The 18,564-nt window shown below is 37.1% G+C and overlaps 1 protein-coding gene across 1 annotated transcript in view; it reads right to left on the reverse strand.

The window, feature by feature from the left end:
• UNC13C (unc-13 homolog C) overlaps positions 1-18,564 on the reverse strand; it is a 576,706-nt gene that overhangs the window by 45,067 nt on the left and 513,075 nt on the right. The window contains exons 27-29 of the mRNA XM_060294236.1: positions 18,232-18,288; positions 11,915-11,995; positions 3,700-3,847 (exon numbers count right to left, since the gene is read on the reverse strand). Coding sequence (XP_060150219.1) covers positions 3,700-3,847; positions 11,915-11,995; positions 18,232-18,288 — 286 coding nt within the window. The remainder of the gene's footprint in view (positions 1-3,699; positions 3,848-11,914; positions 11,996-18,231; positions 18,289-18,564) is intronic.

Genomic DNA, 18,564 nt, shown 5'->3' on the forward strand with positions numbered 1-18,564 from the left:
AGTAAGGGAAGATTTTATGAGAATATGAGAACAAAATATGGATGTTTTAAAAAGCACAGTTAAATTTCTAAAGGATTCCAAGTTCTTTTACACAACATGTTGATTAAGTAACAGTTGAATGATGATTCATTAATACTTGTAGAGTGTGAGTTAGAAATGAAGGAGACAAAAAATCAGTTTGATTTGTCAGTCATAAAGTAAATGAAATATGTAAAATTTGTTTCCAAATAATGTTCACTACTTTACAAGCTGAGTTTCTCTAATTAGTTCTGTATTCTTAACTTAAGAAATCATGAGAGAAAAAGCTCAAGTAATGGGGAAAAATTCATTCAGGGTATTTGGCCTTTATAATTTAATTAGCATCAAGAAGATGCAGGCATCATGGTTAAGTGCACAGGATTTAGATCTAGAGGAGCTGACCTGGAATCTGGATCCTCACTTTCCAGCAGTGTGACACTGGATTTGGGTTCCCCCGGGAGCAGAAAGTTGAGACAAGCATTCCATGGTAAATGGTCCATCTGGGAAGGCATCCTCCCTGAAGGGATGAAGCTTCATCTCACAGGGGAACTCTGGAGTTTGCGTAGAATTCATTTTAGAGTTGTCCCAACTGAGGAAGCTGATGTTTTGTCTGTTTTTTAATCTGCCAGCTTCCTATCTTTCACTGGTTGAGGGCTGCTTCCTGGGGGTTAACTGTCTGACAGCCCAGCTTACCCTGAATGGGGCTCCTCAGGCAGAGGGTAGCAGGGGTTTGCAGTGTGTAGCACCAGCTCCCATTTCAAATTTTATATTTGAAAGATACCATAACACCAGTATGGTCTTTCTAAATTATATTAACAAAATATAAATTAGATTAACAAAAACTGAACAATAAATATTCACGGGTATTTGGTACTGAGCCAAGTTCTAGAAAATTACTTGAATAATTGCAACAATATTTACACTGGAAACTGAGACTTCATTTGGTCATTTTGGACTCTTCCTGATACTAGGATAGCAGGTACAAAAAAGGGAGAGTTGATCCTACTATTAATTGTAAATGTGCATCTGCAGGGAGGATACCAAAGGAATCCAAGGGGTGGCACCCAAGTTCCTCTCTTTCAACACACCCCATGTCAAGTGTTCATAGAAGAGTAGAGCAGCCCATGTAAATAAGACCCTTGAGAATTCAACTCTTCTATGTTTCTCTGTCAGTTAAAAAACCCTGGAAGCTGAGGTTCTTTAGAAGCCAAAGGAAATATGGGCTGGCCCCGGGCATTTGGAAGTCATACATACGACCCATGACTTTAGGGACTGTTACAGAAATGGGGATTGCATCCTTTAATATGTTCTATTTGGGGGTATGTCATACAGAATTCTAACATTCAGTGAATTTTCCTCTCTCTCTCCTTTCCCTATCTTATAAGAGATATGGTGCTGTTGCTAACTTTATTATTCAGTCTATGGTAATGAGTATTGCGATAGGATTGTGATAGAATTGGAAGAAAGGAACTGGATAAAAACTCAAACACTGCATCCATTAATTGACGAGCCTTGGCTCGCCTCTGTTTTTGATTGAACAATGGTTATGTTCTGTTAGCAGTGTTTCTTCCTCCTCCCCTCCCCCCAGCTTGAAAGTATAAGCAAGTATTTGAGCAGGTAGAAAGGAGAATTGTAGAGAGAGGGCAGGTGACCGTGGAGAAGTCTCCATTATCACCACAGACGTGGAAAGCATATATGAGCTGCGGTGGGTCCCACTGGAGGAAGCTGGGCTGCAGCCTTCTGGCTGGGACCCCATTCCAGAGGGCTGGACACTAGGAGTAGACACTCAAGGAGCAGGAAGCCACAGTAGGTGCTGCAGGAGGCAAGAACTGAGGGCTCCCTGAAGGGAGCTGAGCAGATAGGAGGATCCCTAGCACGGGGCCCTCAGGAAGCAGGTACTGGACGCAGCTGTACAGGGGGCATGAAAGACATCGCCCTCCTCCCCTTCAGTGTCTGCCCCCAAAACCCTGAAGCAGAGAGGGGTCTAGAAGATGATGGGGACGGGGGAGCAAAGTGCACCTTCAAGTCCCCTTCACACCTCAGGTCCTTTGGGCCTGATCATGCTGGGCTGGGGGGCAGTCGGAGGGATGACAAGGGAGGGAGGGAGGAGATGGAAATAGTTTCCACCCAGCATGGTTGAAGGTAACTATCAGAGAAAAGGCAAGCCATTTCATATCCATAGCCTACCAATTTCAATTATGCCAAAAAAAAAAAAATTGTGTACTTAGAGAAAGCCAGAAAAGGGAAGTAAAAAAAGAAAAAGAAAGACCCAAGACGAAAATAAGTTATGTTGTCAGGGATTATTAGGATTATGAATCCTCTTATTCCCCCCCGCTATTTATTTTTGATGTTGCCAAACAATTCATACAAAAGAAAATCAACACGTGTGCCAAATTCCATACACAATTGATACACATATGTAGTTTTTTTGGTGTAACGTCTATGTTGAAACATGGGTTGTGTGTATATACACATAATGTATACCTGTAAAAGCAGAGCTAAGTTTTTATACACTCACATTCTTCGGGAATAAAGCAACGACACTATTCTGGTAAGATGTGTTAGAACTGCATTCATATTTACACAGTTTAGAAAACCTTGAGGGATCATGGGTTCAAGGAGTAATGTATATCTTGACAAGGCTTTATGACTCAACTCTTTTCTCCTTTCTGGAACCATCCTAAAAATGTAAGCTGGGTTTGAAGATCACATTAAAAGGAGCATAGCATTTAGTCAGATACTATCAGAAAGCGCAGAGTATAATATTAAAGACAGGTCAAGCACCTACCTAGCACCTACCTACCTTGGCATTATCTTCCATGTAATTAGAAAAATGAAAATATCCATGACGAAACATAGACAAGTCTGGAGCATTCTCATCCGAGGAGAAAGATCCGTATGCTTCCTTTGAAGGAGCTCTCATGAATGAAGACAGTGTCCTCTTATTTCTTTTTATTATATCTGGGAGGCAATTTATTATGTTCTAGAGTTTGAGCCTGCATATGGCTTTTTTTGTTTTTTGACTCAGAGGGACATTTTCAATAATCTCTCAGAAATGCCAGATCTTAAATACATGGAATTACCAAAATATGATAAATCACAAAGCAACTTGAAAGAAAGGTTGTTTAACAGTAATATCCTAGAAGCTTATGAGGTGGGAACTTTGCCACATGAAACAGATCTGAGTTTCCAATAAAATACTTGGCTCTTGGCTCATTTCAAAGTAAAAGTTAAAATTTTTCTCATATAAAATTAGGATTAAATGAGTTTGCCCTCCTGAAAACCCGACAGCAGGAGATTTTTGCATTTGAAGTCAGGATTTGGGGAATTATGCTCTTACTTTGGAAGTTACAAAGACCAACAAACACTAACTCTTTTGTTCTAAATTGAGAATATCAGTTATGGATATTCAAAACTAGGGTTTACTAAATTTTATGAAATTAGAAGCAAGAGCAAAGCTCAACCACTCTATATAGTTTTAGTATTGAGCATATCCCAGTGTTACTGAAATTATAAAATAATGTGCTAAAGATTGGGCAATTTTCTATGAATAATAATTACCCATTCTTATTGCTGCTTTAATTTATTATAGTCAAATTAGAGATATTATTTATAATGATTTCTATGTTGAAGTTTAGTTGTGTTCAGTTTACTTATTCTCACATCCAATGTGTTACTTACTCTGTGAGGTTTGAGTGTCTATGAATTTCTTTATCAAGGCATCAGTTGTTTGGGTATAAAGACTGAGAGCGTATCTCAGAGACTGAAGATCTGGGCTTTTCTCCAAGAAATTCTTTTTCAGGCCATTTCCTCCTGCATGAAAGTATTGCTAAAAAGAAAAAAAATAATGTAAGCAGAGGCATTTAGAAAGAAGTATTAGATGAGGGATTTTATTGCCATAATCGTGAGGCTCAAATGGAATAATACAGTATGATCAACATGAGGTAGATACAAAGAAATAGCACCAGCTGGCCACTGCCAAGTCATCACCACGTAGTTCAGGTTCCCTCAGTATCTCTGAAGTGTTGCTCTGCATCACAGACATCAGATCCTCACAGCTTAAGACTCTTCCTCTCATTCAACACTTAAGTTAAAGAAATGGGATCGTGAAGATGCAGTGGCCAGCATGCTTACAGAATGCCAGGTTTAGATACTGTGTCAACTTGGTTGTTGACTTCCGTTTCCAGAACATGAGAAAAACATCCAGCGTTGTCAAATTTCATAAAGAAGGTATCTCCTGGTCATGTATTTTCTAGATACTAGTTTGCAATTCTAGGACAGGTGCCCACTGCTCCCATCTTCGCCATGATCTAATCACACAATGGTGCACACATAGGCCAACCCGAGGATGCACAGTGGTCCTTGGAAATGCAACATCTCCTGAACCTTGTGTCTGAGAAATGCAATGAAACAGTTTCTTTCTTCTTCTTTTTTTGCTCTTGTCGTCCAGCAAACTCAAAGCATTGCAATATTTATAGGTAAGGTAACAGAGAACATATATATTTGACAATAAATGAGGTGATTGAGGGATATGAGCATTTCTAATGCTGCAGGTATTAAGCACAGACATCACTTTGGAGGACTCACTAGAGATACGTGATAGGACTAAGGATGTTATTTCCCAACCATTTAGAGATGATAATGTGTTTATAGTGTTCTGCTAATGTTAGATAAATGGTTCTCTCTCTCTCCCTGTACCAACAAAGCTAAACTACGCCCTCATTGCAACCTGCCTCGTACAATCTAGGATTCTCACAGAATGGCATGTTTTGGAAAAGCTCAACAAATGATTCTGATACACTCTCCTAAACGGATATATGTTATCCCTCTATCCCATTTCTTAAAAATTTCTGAGGTGAAACATGTCAGTGAACTGAAAATTCATAATTGTCTTAGTTTTCTTCCCTAAGTAGAAACACATTCTGAGCATTTGTAGGCATCTGAGTGTAATTTCAGAGACCGTAATGTAGAGAAGACTAAGGGCACAGGCCTGAGGAAGTAGGCAATGGTGATATGATCTGAAGAAAGTTTGTTACAACTGCAGACACCCTCCTCCCAAAGAAAAACCCATGGCCACTTACAGTTCCTTTCCACTCCATCTGGGCGCACTGTGAAAACACAAGCTGCACCTAAAGCTACCTATGGTTATGAAGAGGAGGCACAGCAAAATGGGAAGAGCCTTTTCTTATTTTTGAAGAGTCAACAAAGATGTAATATTTAAACTTGTTCTATACCTTGATCTTCTTATATAAATGTTAAAATATTTTCACATGTAGAAAGTATTTATCAAAGACTGAGAGTCTGGAATTGTTTCAGGTGCTTTGGTGGATGAAAAAAAATATCAGAGTTCCTTTCTTTAGGAAAGGTGATATGATACTTAAAGTGGAAAAATATTAAATGAGTGTATTGAAAGGGGAAGGTTTCACTTGGACTTGATTGTTTTCCCTGGAGGAGTGGTGGGGTGAGCTCTGGAGCTCTGTTTACGTAATGACCCAGGGAAGTATCAGATGAAATAACATACCCTAACTGTAAAGAGCAGTGGGATAAACTGAACTAGGACTAGGTAGCATCTGTGGAGGGGAAGGCATTCTCCCTCTCAGTGTTTCCCAGACAAACTTCAGTTTTGTCAAACCTGAGCATAAGTGCTGGAGAATTAAATTAGTAAAGTACAGGAAGAATAACGAGCAGCAGCTACAATGATGTTTCACGATCTCCTGGCAACTGAGAGTTGTTAGAAATGCAAATTAATTATTTCTGGTGGGATGCAACTGATGACTGTTTTGTGGCTAGATCTGTTTTGCCTCTATTTGTAAATTTATTTCAGCTTTCCTCATTGCTTATCTTTATGTGTGGTTCTTGGAGCCAGTTATAAGATCTTACTGGTTCCCTCATTAATTGATGAGTTAAATAATATTCTGGACAAGTTTTATAACTGCATGAATGTCACAGTTATACTCTAGTTTTTTAAATTAATTTTTATTGGAGTATAGTTTATTTACAATGTTATGTTTCTGCTGTACAAAAAAGTGAATCAGTTATACATATACCTACTCTTTTTTATATTCTATTCCAATATAGGTCATTACAGAGTACTGAGCAGAGTTCCCTGTGCTATACAGTAGTTTCTTATTAGTTAACTATTTTATATATAGCAGTGTGTATATGTCAATCCTGAACTCCCAATTTATCCCTCCCCCCTTCCCCCTTGGTAACCATAAGTTTGTTTTCTACATCTGCGACTCTATCTGTTTTGTAAATAGGTTCATTTGTACCATTTTTTAAAAAGATTGCACATACAAGCAATATCATATGATATTTGTTTTTCTCTTACTTCACTCAGTATGACAATCTCTAAGTCCATCCATGTTGCTGCAAATGGCACTATTTCATTCTTTTTATGGCTGAGTAATATTCCATTGTATATATGTGCCACATCTTCTTTATCCATTCATCTGTCAATGGACGTTTAGGTTGTTCCCATGTCCTGGCTATTGTAAATAGAGCTGCAATGAACACTGGGGTACATGTCTCTTTTCGAATTATGGTTTCCTTTGGATATACGCCCAGGAGTGGGATTGCTGGATGATATGGTGGTACTACTTTTAGTTTTTTAAGGAACCTCCATACTGTTCTCCATAGTGGCTGCATCAATTTACATTCCCACAAACAGTGTAGGAGGGTACCCTTTTCTGTGTTTTTTAATCACAGTTTCAATTTCAGTACTTGTGATTGGTTTGTTCATATTTTCTAATTCTTCCTGGTTCAGTCTTAGAAGGTAGTATCTTTCTAAGAATTTGTCCATTACTTCTAGGTTGACTATTTTATTGGCATATAGCTGCTTATAGTAGTCTCTTATGATCCTTTGTATTTCTGCGTTGTCAGTTTTAACTTCTCCTTTTTCATTTCTAATTTTATTGATTTGAGTCCTCTCCCTCTTTTTCTTGATGAGTCTGGCTAAAGGTTTATCAATTTTGTTTATCTTCTCAAAGAACAAGCTTTTGGTTTTATTGATCTTTGCTATTGTTTTCTTTGTTTCTATTTCATTTATTTCTCCTCTGATCTTTATGATATCTTTCCTTCTGCTACCTTTGGGTTTTGTTTGTTCTTCCTTCTCTAGTTCCTTTAGGTGTTAAGTTTAGATTTTTTACTTGAGATTTTTCTTGTTTCTTGAGGTAGGCTTGTATAGCTATAAACTTCCCTCTTAGAACTGCTTTTGCTGTATCCCATAGGTTTTGGATCATCATGTCTTCATTGTCATTTGTCTCTAGGTATTTTTTTATTTCCTCTTTGATTTCTTCAGTGATCTCTTGGTTACTTAGTAACCTATTGTTTAGCCTCCATGTGTCTGTGTTTTTTACGTTTTTTTCCCTGTAACTGATTTCTAATCTCATAGTGTTGTGGTCAGAAAAGATGCTTGAGATGAGTTCCGTTTTCTTAAATTTATTGAGGCTTGATTTGTGACCCAAGATGTGATCTATTCTGGAGAATGTTCCATGTGCACTTGAGAAGAATGTGTAATCTGCTGTTTTTGGATGGAATGTCCTATAAATATCAATTAAATCTATCTGGTCTATTCTGTCATTTAAAGCTTGTGGTTCCTTATTAATTTTCTGTTTGGATGATCTGTCCATTGGTGTAAGTGAGGTGTTAAAGTCCCCCACTATGACTGTGTTACTGTCGATTTCCTCTTTTATAGCTGTTAGCAGTTGCCTTATGTATTGAGGTGCTCCTGTGTTGGGTGCATATATATTTATAATTATTGTATCTTCTTCTTGGATTGATCCCTTGATCATTATGTAGTGTCCTTCCTTGTCTCTTGTAACAGTCTTTATTGTAAAGTCTATTTTATCTGCTTATGAGTATAGCTACTCCAGCTTTCTTTTGATTTCCATTTGCATGGAATATGTTTTTCCATCCCCTCACTCTCAGTCTGTATGTGACCCTAGGTCTGAAGTGGGTCTCTTGTAGACAGCATATATATTTATTTTGATTTTGTATCTATTCAGTGAGCCTGTGTCTTTTGGTTGGAGCATTTAATCCATCACGTTTAAGATAATTATCGGTATGTATGTTCCTTTGACCATTTTCTTGTTTTGGGTTTGTTTTTATAGGTCCTTTACTTCTCTTGTGTTTCCCACTTAGAGAAGTTCCTTTAGCATTTGTTGTAGAGCTGGCTTGGTGGTGCTGAATTCTCTTAGCTTTTGCTTGTCTGTAAAGCTTTTGATTTCTCCATCGAATCTGAATGAGATCCTTGCTGGGTAGAGTAATTTTGGTTGTAGGTTCTTCCCTTTCATCACTTTAAGTAGATCATGCCACTCCCTTCTGGCTTGTAGAGTTTCTGCTGAGAAATCAGCTGTTAACTTTATGGGAGTTCCCTTGTATGTTACTTGTTGTTTTTCCCTTGCTGCTTTTAATAATTTGTCTTTAATTTTTGTCAGTTTGATTACTATTTGTTTCAGTGTGTTTCTCCTTGGGTTTATCTTGCCTGGAACTCTGTGCCTTCTGGACTTCGGTGGCTATTTCCTTTCCCATGTTAGGAAAGTTTTTGACTATAATCTCTTCAAATATTTGCTTGGGTCCTTTGTCTCTCTCTTCTCCTTCTTGGACCCCTATAATGCAAATGTTGGTGCATTTAATGTTGTTCCAGAGGTCTCTTAGGCTGTCTTCATTTATTTTCATTCTTCTTTCTTTATTCAGTTCCACAGCAGTGATTTCCACCATTCTGTCTTCCAGGTCACTTATCCGTTCTTCTGCCTCAGTTATTTTGCTACTGATTCCTTCTAGTGTATTTTTCATTTCAGTTAGTGTATTGTTCATCTCAGTTTGTTTGTTCTTTAATTCTTCTAGGTCTTTGTTAAACATTTCTTGCATCTTCTCAATCTTTGCCTCCATTCATTTTTCAAGGTCCTGGATCATCTTCACTATCATTATTCTGAATTCTTTCTCTGGAAGGTTGCCTATCTCCACATCATTTAATTGTTTTTCTGGGGTTTTATCTTGTTCCTTCATCTGGTACCTAGTCCTCTGCCTTTTAACTTTATCTAAGTTTCTGAGAATGTGTTTTTTGGTCCACAGGATGCAGGATTGTAGTTCTTCAAAAGCTCAACTTTAAATAGGGTTTCTCCATTGGCCTCTGTAGCAGCTTGCACATACTGATTAAGTTGTTAGCTGTCTGTTTCAGAGCTGTTGCCTTGTCCTTTTATTTTCAAATACTGTTGATTTGGCTCAGTGTTGGCAGGTAAATGTAATGTCTCTAAGGCCAACCACGCCAGCTGCAGCAGATCATTGTAATTCTGTTTCTTGTGCCATGTTCTATCCTTTTAACTTACAATTGAAACTACCTGCAACTGGTATGACTAATCCAGTCCAATTAGAATTTTAGTATTTAAGAAAGTTAATATTTTCATCGGTACTTGTTGAAGGATTTCACATTATTTTAAATAATTAAAAAGAAAACTAAATAATTGAAATACAGTATTTTAACTTAAAAAGAACTAATCTCCCTGTAGGAATATTACCTGTTTTGGCTTGCTGCGTTTTCCTACACCTTGTTAACATTTAGTTAAATAACGAAACATAGAAGCAAGGACACTGATTTTAGAGTTTGGAATCTTTTCTCAGCTCTGCCAATTACAAGCAACTCTGTGGCCTTAGGCAAACAAGTTAAACCTGCTTAGCCTCTGCTTTTTCATCTGTAAAATGTGAATGATCATTCTTCATGTACCTAACACCCAGGATGCTTATAAGGATCAGGAGAGAGAATTTACGTATATGAAAGATGACTGAAATAATGCAAACACTATTTCAGTCTATAGTCTACAAATTCCATAGCATTCTCTTCCTTCAGATCTCACTTTCTCATGTCCAGCTTATTTGCTTAAATTCAGCTAAAGAGGAATTAAGGATCATGTCTTTGGCAGCCTGGGTAGCATCTACTGCTTCGGTATAAGAATATCTTTCTCATGAAGTCTCTGCCTTACAGTATTCCCTTTGCTGGGCTCCCAGCAGACACTGAATCACTAGCTCTTGAGGCTACAATTCTTTTAAGTAGTACTCCTCTTTCTCCTGAATTCCTTTTCAGTCAACATTACGGTTAGTGCCTTGTAGTATAGTCAGGGCGAATTTCAGAATCAGAAAAGATAAGAGGGTCTCAAAGCAGGTAAAGCAGGTGTAGCATGGGGACCCCAGAGAAAAAGTTGGGAAATAAGGAGACTGAAGACCTGACCTCAGACTCTGAGGTTCAGAAGGACCAGGGTCAGACTCTGGTCCTGGAGAACAAGATAATGATGTGGATCCATTTGCTGGATCTTGGACATCAGGCAGTAGTTTTTTCCTGAAGAGCAAGGCAAGTGTCTGGTGGTTGAGGCTGAACTAAAATATCATTGGATGACCTGGGAAGGAAAATGGGATAGTTGAGCTGTCAACACGTAGATCAGGGGGATCTGCTTGGGGATCAGGATTGTCCCAGAGTTTGGGCAGAACTAGTCCTGCAGGAGGTGGTCATTTGTCCCCACCAAGAAGAATTAGAGAAATGCTGGGGTTAGGAACAGGAGCCAGGCCTGTCAGTACATTGAATGCCATTCTCTATTTTCACAGAACATATTTTTCTTGCGCTCTCTCTTAGAGTCATCCATTGACCTTATAAAATCCATGAGGGCTGAATTCTGATTTTAAAAATCTTACTTTTTTTTTTTTTCATGGTGTGCCTCGGAGTTATTTTTTCTACTATCACTTCCTTATTTGTAGCCATTAGTGCTTCTATAACTCCATAGGGTCAGTCATTTCTTATTCATATTTTTGAAAATTATTTTCAAAAAGAACAGGTTTTTTCTTTTTTCATGTTTACCATTAAAAAAAAAGCTTTTGCAAAATGTTTATACTTCCAGCCCATACTCTGGCTGCATCTTTAGAAACTCCATCACTGTCATCTCACTGCTGAAATTCACACTTGCCACATTCCACCAGGTGTCACAAAATAGTCACCTCACAAATTTCATTTTGCAGTTTTTGACACTGAAGCAGCAAAAGATGTCCTCTTATTAAATGCTGAAACTATAAAAGTCATGAAGTAATAGTGTTTTGAAGGTGTCCAATTGTTATACAAATAGAACTCTGTTTTAATGACTACCGTTGCAGTGTCTGTTTCTATCCAGTGAGATTATTCTGTGCTTGGAAAATGGCTTGTGGTAGCTCACAGTTCTTTGCTAAACTATTCACACATCCTTGATAACAGATGCTTCCCCAAGTGAAGTACATTGGACACAGTCCAAATTTAGGAGATGAATTAATTTTTCACTCTTTAATAAACTTTCACATATAAATATAAAATTTATGTATATAAATCTATAAAGAATCACATGAAAACAAAGAACTTCTAAGTTATGTTTTGAGATCTGCCTATATTTAGCCCACAATCCAATAACTTTTGGTTAACCTCTGGCTATGAAAAATTGATGAACACAATGCAATGCCTTTGCGTTTTCAGCAGAAAACTAAATTATTGTCCTTACTAAGAGAGAAGAGAAAATTGATCTTTCCAAAACCATTTCAGCAAGCATAGAAAACACAAACGGAAATTCTGTTAACCCTAAATCCCCTGAAGTATCTATTTAACTGGGCTTTGGGGGTACATGTCTTTCTTTGAAAACACCTGTTAAACATAGAGTTGCTTCCTTTGTCTACCTTTAGAAAATGTGTTTGAAATCTAAGGGCAGAGCAATATGGATGTAATAATGACATAGTATGGCCTAAGTCTGACACACTCCCAGAATGTAAGTGTACAACTGTCTACTGTGTCTATGGATGGCACAGCTCTACAGACATGCATATGGGGGTACCTTTCTCTGAGGGTACACAGAGAACTCTGGATCCATATCCAGGGACACTATAACCTTACCTTGATGGTAGCCAGGACCACCTCCATTATAGTACACTGTCTCGGTGTCAGACCCTTGGTATCCTCTCGAATCATGTGCTCCTGGAAAACAAGTGAAAAACTGCTTATAAAATTACCAGTTCATTTATTTAACAACTGTTTTCAAACAAAATCTGTATATAATCCCTGTATGCAGATATTTCCCATTTGAGATATCTTTTTCATATGAACACATTTTAGAGGATGATTTTGTCAGATATTTACTAAAAATCCATTTTGCCAAAAGAAGAAATGCTTTTGAATGTTTTAATTTTAAAATGCTTTTAAATGTTTACTTAAAAAGCAGTGCTTTGCATAGGTGGCTTTATTTTTCACCTGCAAGCCAATGGTAGGGGAAAAAAAAGAGATAAACCTGGAAAATGTGTGTCCAAGCTTTTCCATCTTAATTCCTGCTTTCTGTTCTGTCACACAGAGGAAGGTCCATCATGTAAGGGATTTAGGAGGTAAATTTTAGCCTCATTCAATTATCACTGATAAAACCTACTTTAAGTATAATGCTCCCACTTTTTCTTTCTCGGACACCCTTAATGCTTAGTCATTACCAGGAAAATTCCTAAAGAATTAACTGATTTCGGCTCTGGAGATTTTCTATATTTTAAAGTCATTTTTCAATATTTTGGAACTGATTTCCATATTAACAATGCATTTTCCTCATTGTTCACTATTAACTCTCTCTTTATTTAAAACTATTTTAGGGAAATGATGGTAGAAAGTTGAAGACAACAATAAAGGAACTTTGTCTAAAAGAAAAATTTAGAAATTCCTGACCCCCATATTGATATAATCTCCCCAGGGCGTCCACTCTTCTATGTCAACAACATTCAACAAATATTTATTGAGTGCTTATTATGTGCCAGCACTGTTCTAGGTGACAGATATATTGTTTCATGAAAGACTTTTATCCTCCTGGAACTTAAATTCTAACTTATGTAAGTGCCTCTTTGTGAATTAGAAGGAAAGCTGATGTAGCTCTGAGAATACATGACTTGGTCAAGGGATCAGTGCTTTTGGCTAGTAATAAAAGGTGCCTCTTTTTCTACAGGGCACAGCTGCACATCAATACATGTGGCTTAGCAAGTGTTGCATGGTCCCTAAGTTGGCTGTCATTCACTCCCTTAGTGGGACAGTTTTGTGCAATGTACGAATTGTACAGTCACAGACAGTGGCTCATCCTTCTATTCTAGCCTTTGTCTTACTCTGTCATTTAGTAGAGGCCATGACCTTCTGAAGATAATCTATATGTTTTACTCACTTCTGCAGACTTTCAGTGCCTATCTTGGCAATTATCACCTGCTAGCCCCTCAATATGTTTTTCATAATTGAATTGTACTTCTTCAGCATATCCTAAATGATTCAATATGCTTGAATGGAATCACACTCCTTTGAATATTGTTGAAAACATGGTATAATGCTGGACCCATGATATACAATTCTGCATCTCACTGCCTCTTTCTCGGATATAGGGATTTCAACACAAACATGAGGAGTCCATTTAATATTTTAAAAATATTTAAAAAATGGGTAGTTAGAATATTAACTACCCATTGAGACCCAAAAGAAGGATGGAAATCTTTTGCCAAATTACAGAGAGAAATGCTTTACTTTATATTAAATAAGTCTCTCTGACTTCATCAATCTTGACTGGCTTTTTGATGAGGTCAGATTATTTTTTAATAGATGCTAATACATAATATATGTTAGTGCTATAGAAAAATACAATTCTTGCAAGAAATGATTTTCTGGGATTTAGCAATAGCTCATTGAAATAAGGTAGTCGCTGAAAAAGTCTTGTAATGAGTTACTCCTTGCTTGCATAAATTCATAGTCTCAGATGTATTTTTAGTAACTGGTTTTGATAAAGATGTATTCATTTTTTAAAAAATGTTATGCCAAATAAATCTGATCCCATAAAATAGTGGTAAGTTGGGCATACTTAATATACATACATTATAAAGTTCCAGAGGATGAAGTAATATAGAATATGTCAACATGTGAATGAATGTTTGCTTAATGAATTAATCCTAAATCATAATCACATGCAGAAAAGCAATTAGTTTCCCTCATTGTTCTATTTTCCTTGTTCTTTTAAGTAAGGTAGTCATTTGTTAATATTTCTATATAGGATTTCTGAATTTACTCATCAATACAATTATTTCAAATGATGCTTTTCCTGTGCATCAAATATGCTTTCAAATTAATACATGAAAATGAAAAGACCCATGATTTAAAATGAAAACATTGAAGGTGACATTCTAGTAAAATATGGGAAAACAGCTTTATAAAATTTGCAGTTCTGCCTAGAAGAGAACATAGGAAAACATTCTGACATAAATTGTGCCAATGTTTTCTTAGGTCAGTCTTCCAAGGCCACAGAAATAAAAGGAAAAACCAAGAAATGGGACCTAATCAAATGTACAAGCTTTTCAGCTACATAGCACAGGGAGATCAGCTTGGTGCATTGTGACCACCTAGAGGGGTGGGATAGGGAGGATGGGATGGAGATGCAAGAGGGAGGGGATATGGGGATATACGTATAGCTGAGTCACTTTGTTATAAAGCACAAACTAACACACCATTGTAAAGCAATTATACTCCAATAAAGGTGTTAAAAACAATAATAAAAAACAAACCAAAAAATGTACAACCTTTTGCACAGAAAAGGAAACCATAAACAAAATGAAAAGACAACCTATAGACTGGGAGAAAATATTTGCAAGTGATGTGACTGAGAAGGGTTAATTTCCAAAATATACAAACAGCTCATACAACTCAACAATAGAACACCAAACAACCCAATCAAAAAATGGGCAGAAGAACTAAATAGACATTTCTCCAAAGAAGACACACAGATGGCCACAGGCACATGAAAGGATGCTCAACATTACTAATTTTTAGAGGAATGCAAGTCAAAATTACAATCAGGAATCACCTCACACGGATCAGAATGGCCATGATTAAAACTCTACAAATAAGAAATGCTGGAGAGGGTGTGGAGAAAAGGAAATCCTCCTACATTGTTGGTAGGAATGTAAGCTGGTGCAGCCACTATGGAAAACAATATGGAGGTTCCTCAAAAAACTAAAAATAGAGTTGCCATACAATCCAGCAATCCTACTCCTGGGCAAATATCCGGACAAAACTACAATTCAAAAAGATACATGCACCCTTATGTTCATTGCAGCACTATTCACAATAGCCAAGACATGGAAACGACTTAAATGTCACTGACAGATGAATGGATAAAGAAGATGTGGTACATATATACAATAGTACGACTCAGCCATAAAAAAGAATGAAATAATGCCACTTGCAGCAAAACACGGCTGGAACTACAGGTCATCATATTAAGTGAAGTAAGTCAGAAAGAGGAAGACAAATACCATGATATCGCTTATATGTGGAATCTAAAATATGACACAAATGAAGCTATCTACAAAACAGAAACAAACTCACAGACATAGAGAACAGACTTGTTGCCAAGGGGGGGGTTGGGGGAGGAATGGATTGGGAGTTTGGGGTTAGCAAATGCAAACCATTATAATATATAGAATGGATAAACAACAAGGTCTTACTGTGTAACACAGGGAACTATATCCAATCTCCTGTGGTAAACCACAAAGGTAAAGAATTTTTAAAAGAATGTATATATATGTATAACTGAATCACTTTACTGTATAGCAGAAATTAACACAACACAATAAATCAACTTCAGTTAAAAAATTTTCAATTCTGTGTTTTGGCTAGAGTTTTAATTTTTTAGATAACAATATAGAGGGCTTATTGCTCTGTAATTCAAATAATAACAACTAAATGGACCAAAAATTTAAAAATCAAGGGACAATAATTGGAAAACATGATTTAAAACTAAGTTATTTTTCCATGGATATGGATAACATGAATATGGATAACACGAATTATTTCCATAGATATGGAAACTCATAGATATGAATTTTTCCATAGATATGGATAACACGAATCTATTTTTAGTCCTTCAGATTATTTCAGTCTTAATGAATTTAACTCTTTTAGGACATTTTATTCATAATTTGCTTTTAGTTCATTATAATCAAAAGAGAATTCACTGAATTGAGGAAATTTTGAGGCCATGAAGGGACCAAAAGTGTGATGTTTTCTGTGGACTCTGATTTTTCCCAGTTAGCGAGCATATGCCCACTGAGGATCCGGTCTCTCCCATTTAGTGTTCGTAAGATTTGAACAGGGCTGCCTGCACCCCCAGCTCAGGGGTGGGTGGGTATGTGAATTAAGCCAAATAGCATATGCCATTCCCCAGGCCACAGTGGTTGGCTTGGGAGTGGTGATAATATTCTATTAGAGTTGATGATGTGCCAGTGGATTTTGCTGGAATTTCTTGCACCAAGGGGGGGGTGTTCTTTTTTTTTTTTTTTTAACAAGATTTCAAGTTCAAAAATGTTAGATATAAGCAGGGAACCATCTTACAAACAGGAAGGGAGGTTTGTTAAAGCAGTAAGTCAAACAAGGAAAGAGCAGAGTTGAGAGACAGTGAGTAACTGGGTTCTGTAACATTGTTTGACTTCCTAATCAAGCAGTGATGGAAACCAGAGTTATCCCAGGAGTATAAAGTTTCATGGAGCAATGAATTCCTTTCTTGCTTTTGTTAGTCTGGCTTTCCATCACTTGAAACTGAAATAGTTATAGCTGATATAACAAACATTCAGTTCAGAAAACTGAAGCTGGGGGAGATGGAATATGTTTCCCGATGTCACACAGAATGCTAGACACATAGCCAGGGCTATTTCTTTTGTAATAAGCCACTGTGATGTTTCACTTTCATGGTTTTCTATGAGAAACTTCAATACTATATAAATCCATTTTTCAAAGTAGGGACTAGAAATGTCAGGGAGGTAATAAGAGGGATAAAGAAAGCAATGGAGATCAAGATCCAAAACGATAGTTTGACAGTGACATCTACCTTCTATACTTTCCCTCTGAACCACCGACATCACTGAATACCTGTGAGAATTTTATGTCATGGTTATGTCTTCTAAATGGATTATTGGCTTTTAATGTTTTTCTGACAAAGGGGATAAGGTGATATAATACAGTACTGACATTATAGGGCACCTATTTTATCTCAGTAAGTAATTATACAGTCAAATGGATTATCCTTTGCCTGTGTTGTACACACAAAACAGTGCCAGTGATACCTAACCCTGAGCTGCCAGCTGGGGCAGGAAGCAAGATAACCTCTGTGAGTGGGAGGTGGCAGACTCTTGACAGGCACCATGCAAAGATAATGCATGCATTAGCTCATGTATCCTCACAACAATTCTCTGAACCAGGTGCTAACATTGTCTGGATTTTACAAATGCCAAATCTGAAAATTAGGTTAAATACTTTGGGCAGTATCACATGCTTGGAAGCAGCTGAGGTAGAATTTGAGCCAAGGTTGTCAGTATCTGGAACCCACCCCCATGCTATACTATATTCTAATAGGTAGTAATGGAACAGGAACAAATATTTCAGCTACAGGCACAATGTTGGCCTATATGTGGTCCACTGATACATGAATGGATAAAAAACGTGGTATATACTTACAGTAGAATATTATTCAGCCTTTAAAAGGAAGGAAATCCTGCCATGTACTACAACATGGATGAACCTGCAGGACATTATGCTAAGTGAAAAAAGCCCATCACAGAACTGCAATATATATTTTAACCAATCAAGTTCCTATTCTAGAGGGGGAAAAACCTGAGGTTCCCTGCACAACTGCAAAGTCTTGTGAGTCTCAAGCGATAATAAAAGGTAAGGTTATTTATACAGCAAATCCTTGCTGTAATGGGGTTGACTATGTCGACAAGTTCAATGTCTGCTTTGATGAGTTTATTTTCCCGCATTAGGTTTCTTGCCTTAAGAGTTCTCTAGACTTTCCTGGATTTCTATGAAGCATTCTTTGCCTTTATTCATACAAAGTCAGTTTACTATAGAGAAGAAAATATGCTCTCTAATTTAAAGCAGTAATGCTTCATACTTCAACACAAAGTCAAAAATTCCCAGTTGCTCTACGAATTGGAAAATATGAGAAATATGGAGTGTGGGGAGAAGAAGACAGTACAGTTCAGTCCCTAAATTTTGATCTGATTCATTCTTAAAGCAGATTGTGAGATCCCAGACACACATTCTCCTATAGTCCTGCCATATTCAATACCATTACTAATAGGAGGTTGGTTTCTCACAGAGTTGTAGTCAGCTCATTACTTTTCATTGACAACTAGTAATTGCTTTATTCTTATTACCTTCAGTTTGGATAGTTGTCCCAGATCTTTAGCTGCAATGAAAATCATCTGGGGTCCCTAGAGACACACACATGGAGAGAAGAGGACTCAGTCGTAAGATCTTCAGTAACTCTCAAAGTAGAAATGTAGTCAATAGACAATGTACTCTATTTTTCTTATTATATTTGTGACTTTAATGCCATAAGCCCTCAACTGGTCTATTTTACAACTTGGATCAAAGATATCTAGTACTGCTGGCAATACAACTATCTTCACAGGCATCCTACTTCTGGAAGTTTTAGTCTGAGTTACTGAATGGGTTACTGCTAGTGTATCCAGCTTAGTGTAGTATGT

The sequence above is a fragment of the Globicephala melas genome, chromosome 2 (assembly GCF_963455315.2).
Source record: "Globicephala melas chromosome 2, mGloMel1.2, whole genome shotgun sequence".
In the NCBI taxonomy this organism is placed as follows: domain Eukaryota; kingdom Metazoa; phylum Chordata; class Mammalia; order Artiodactyla; family Delphinidae; genus Globicephala; species Globicephala melas.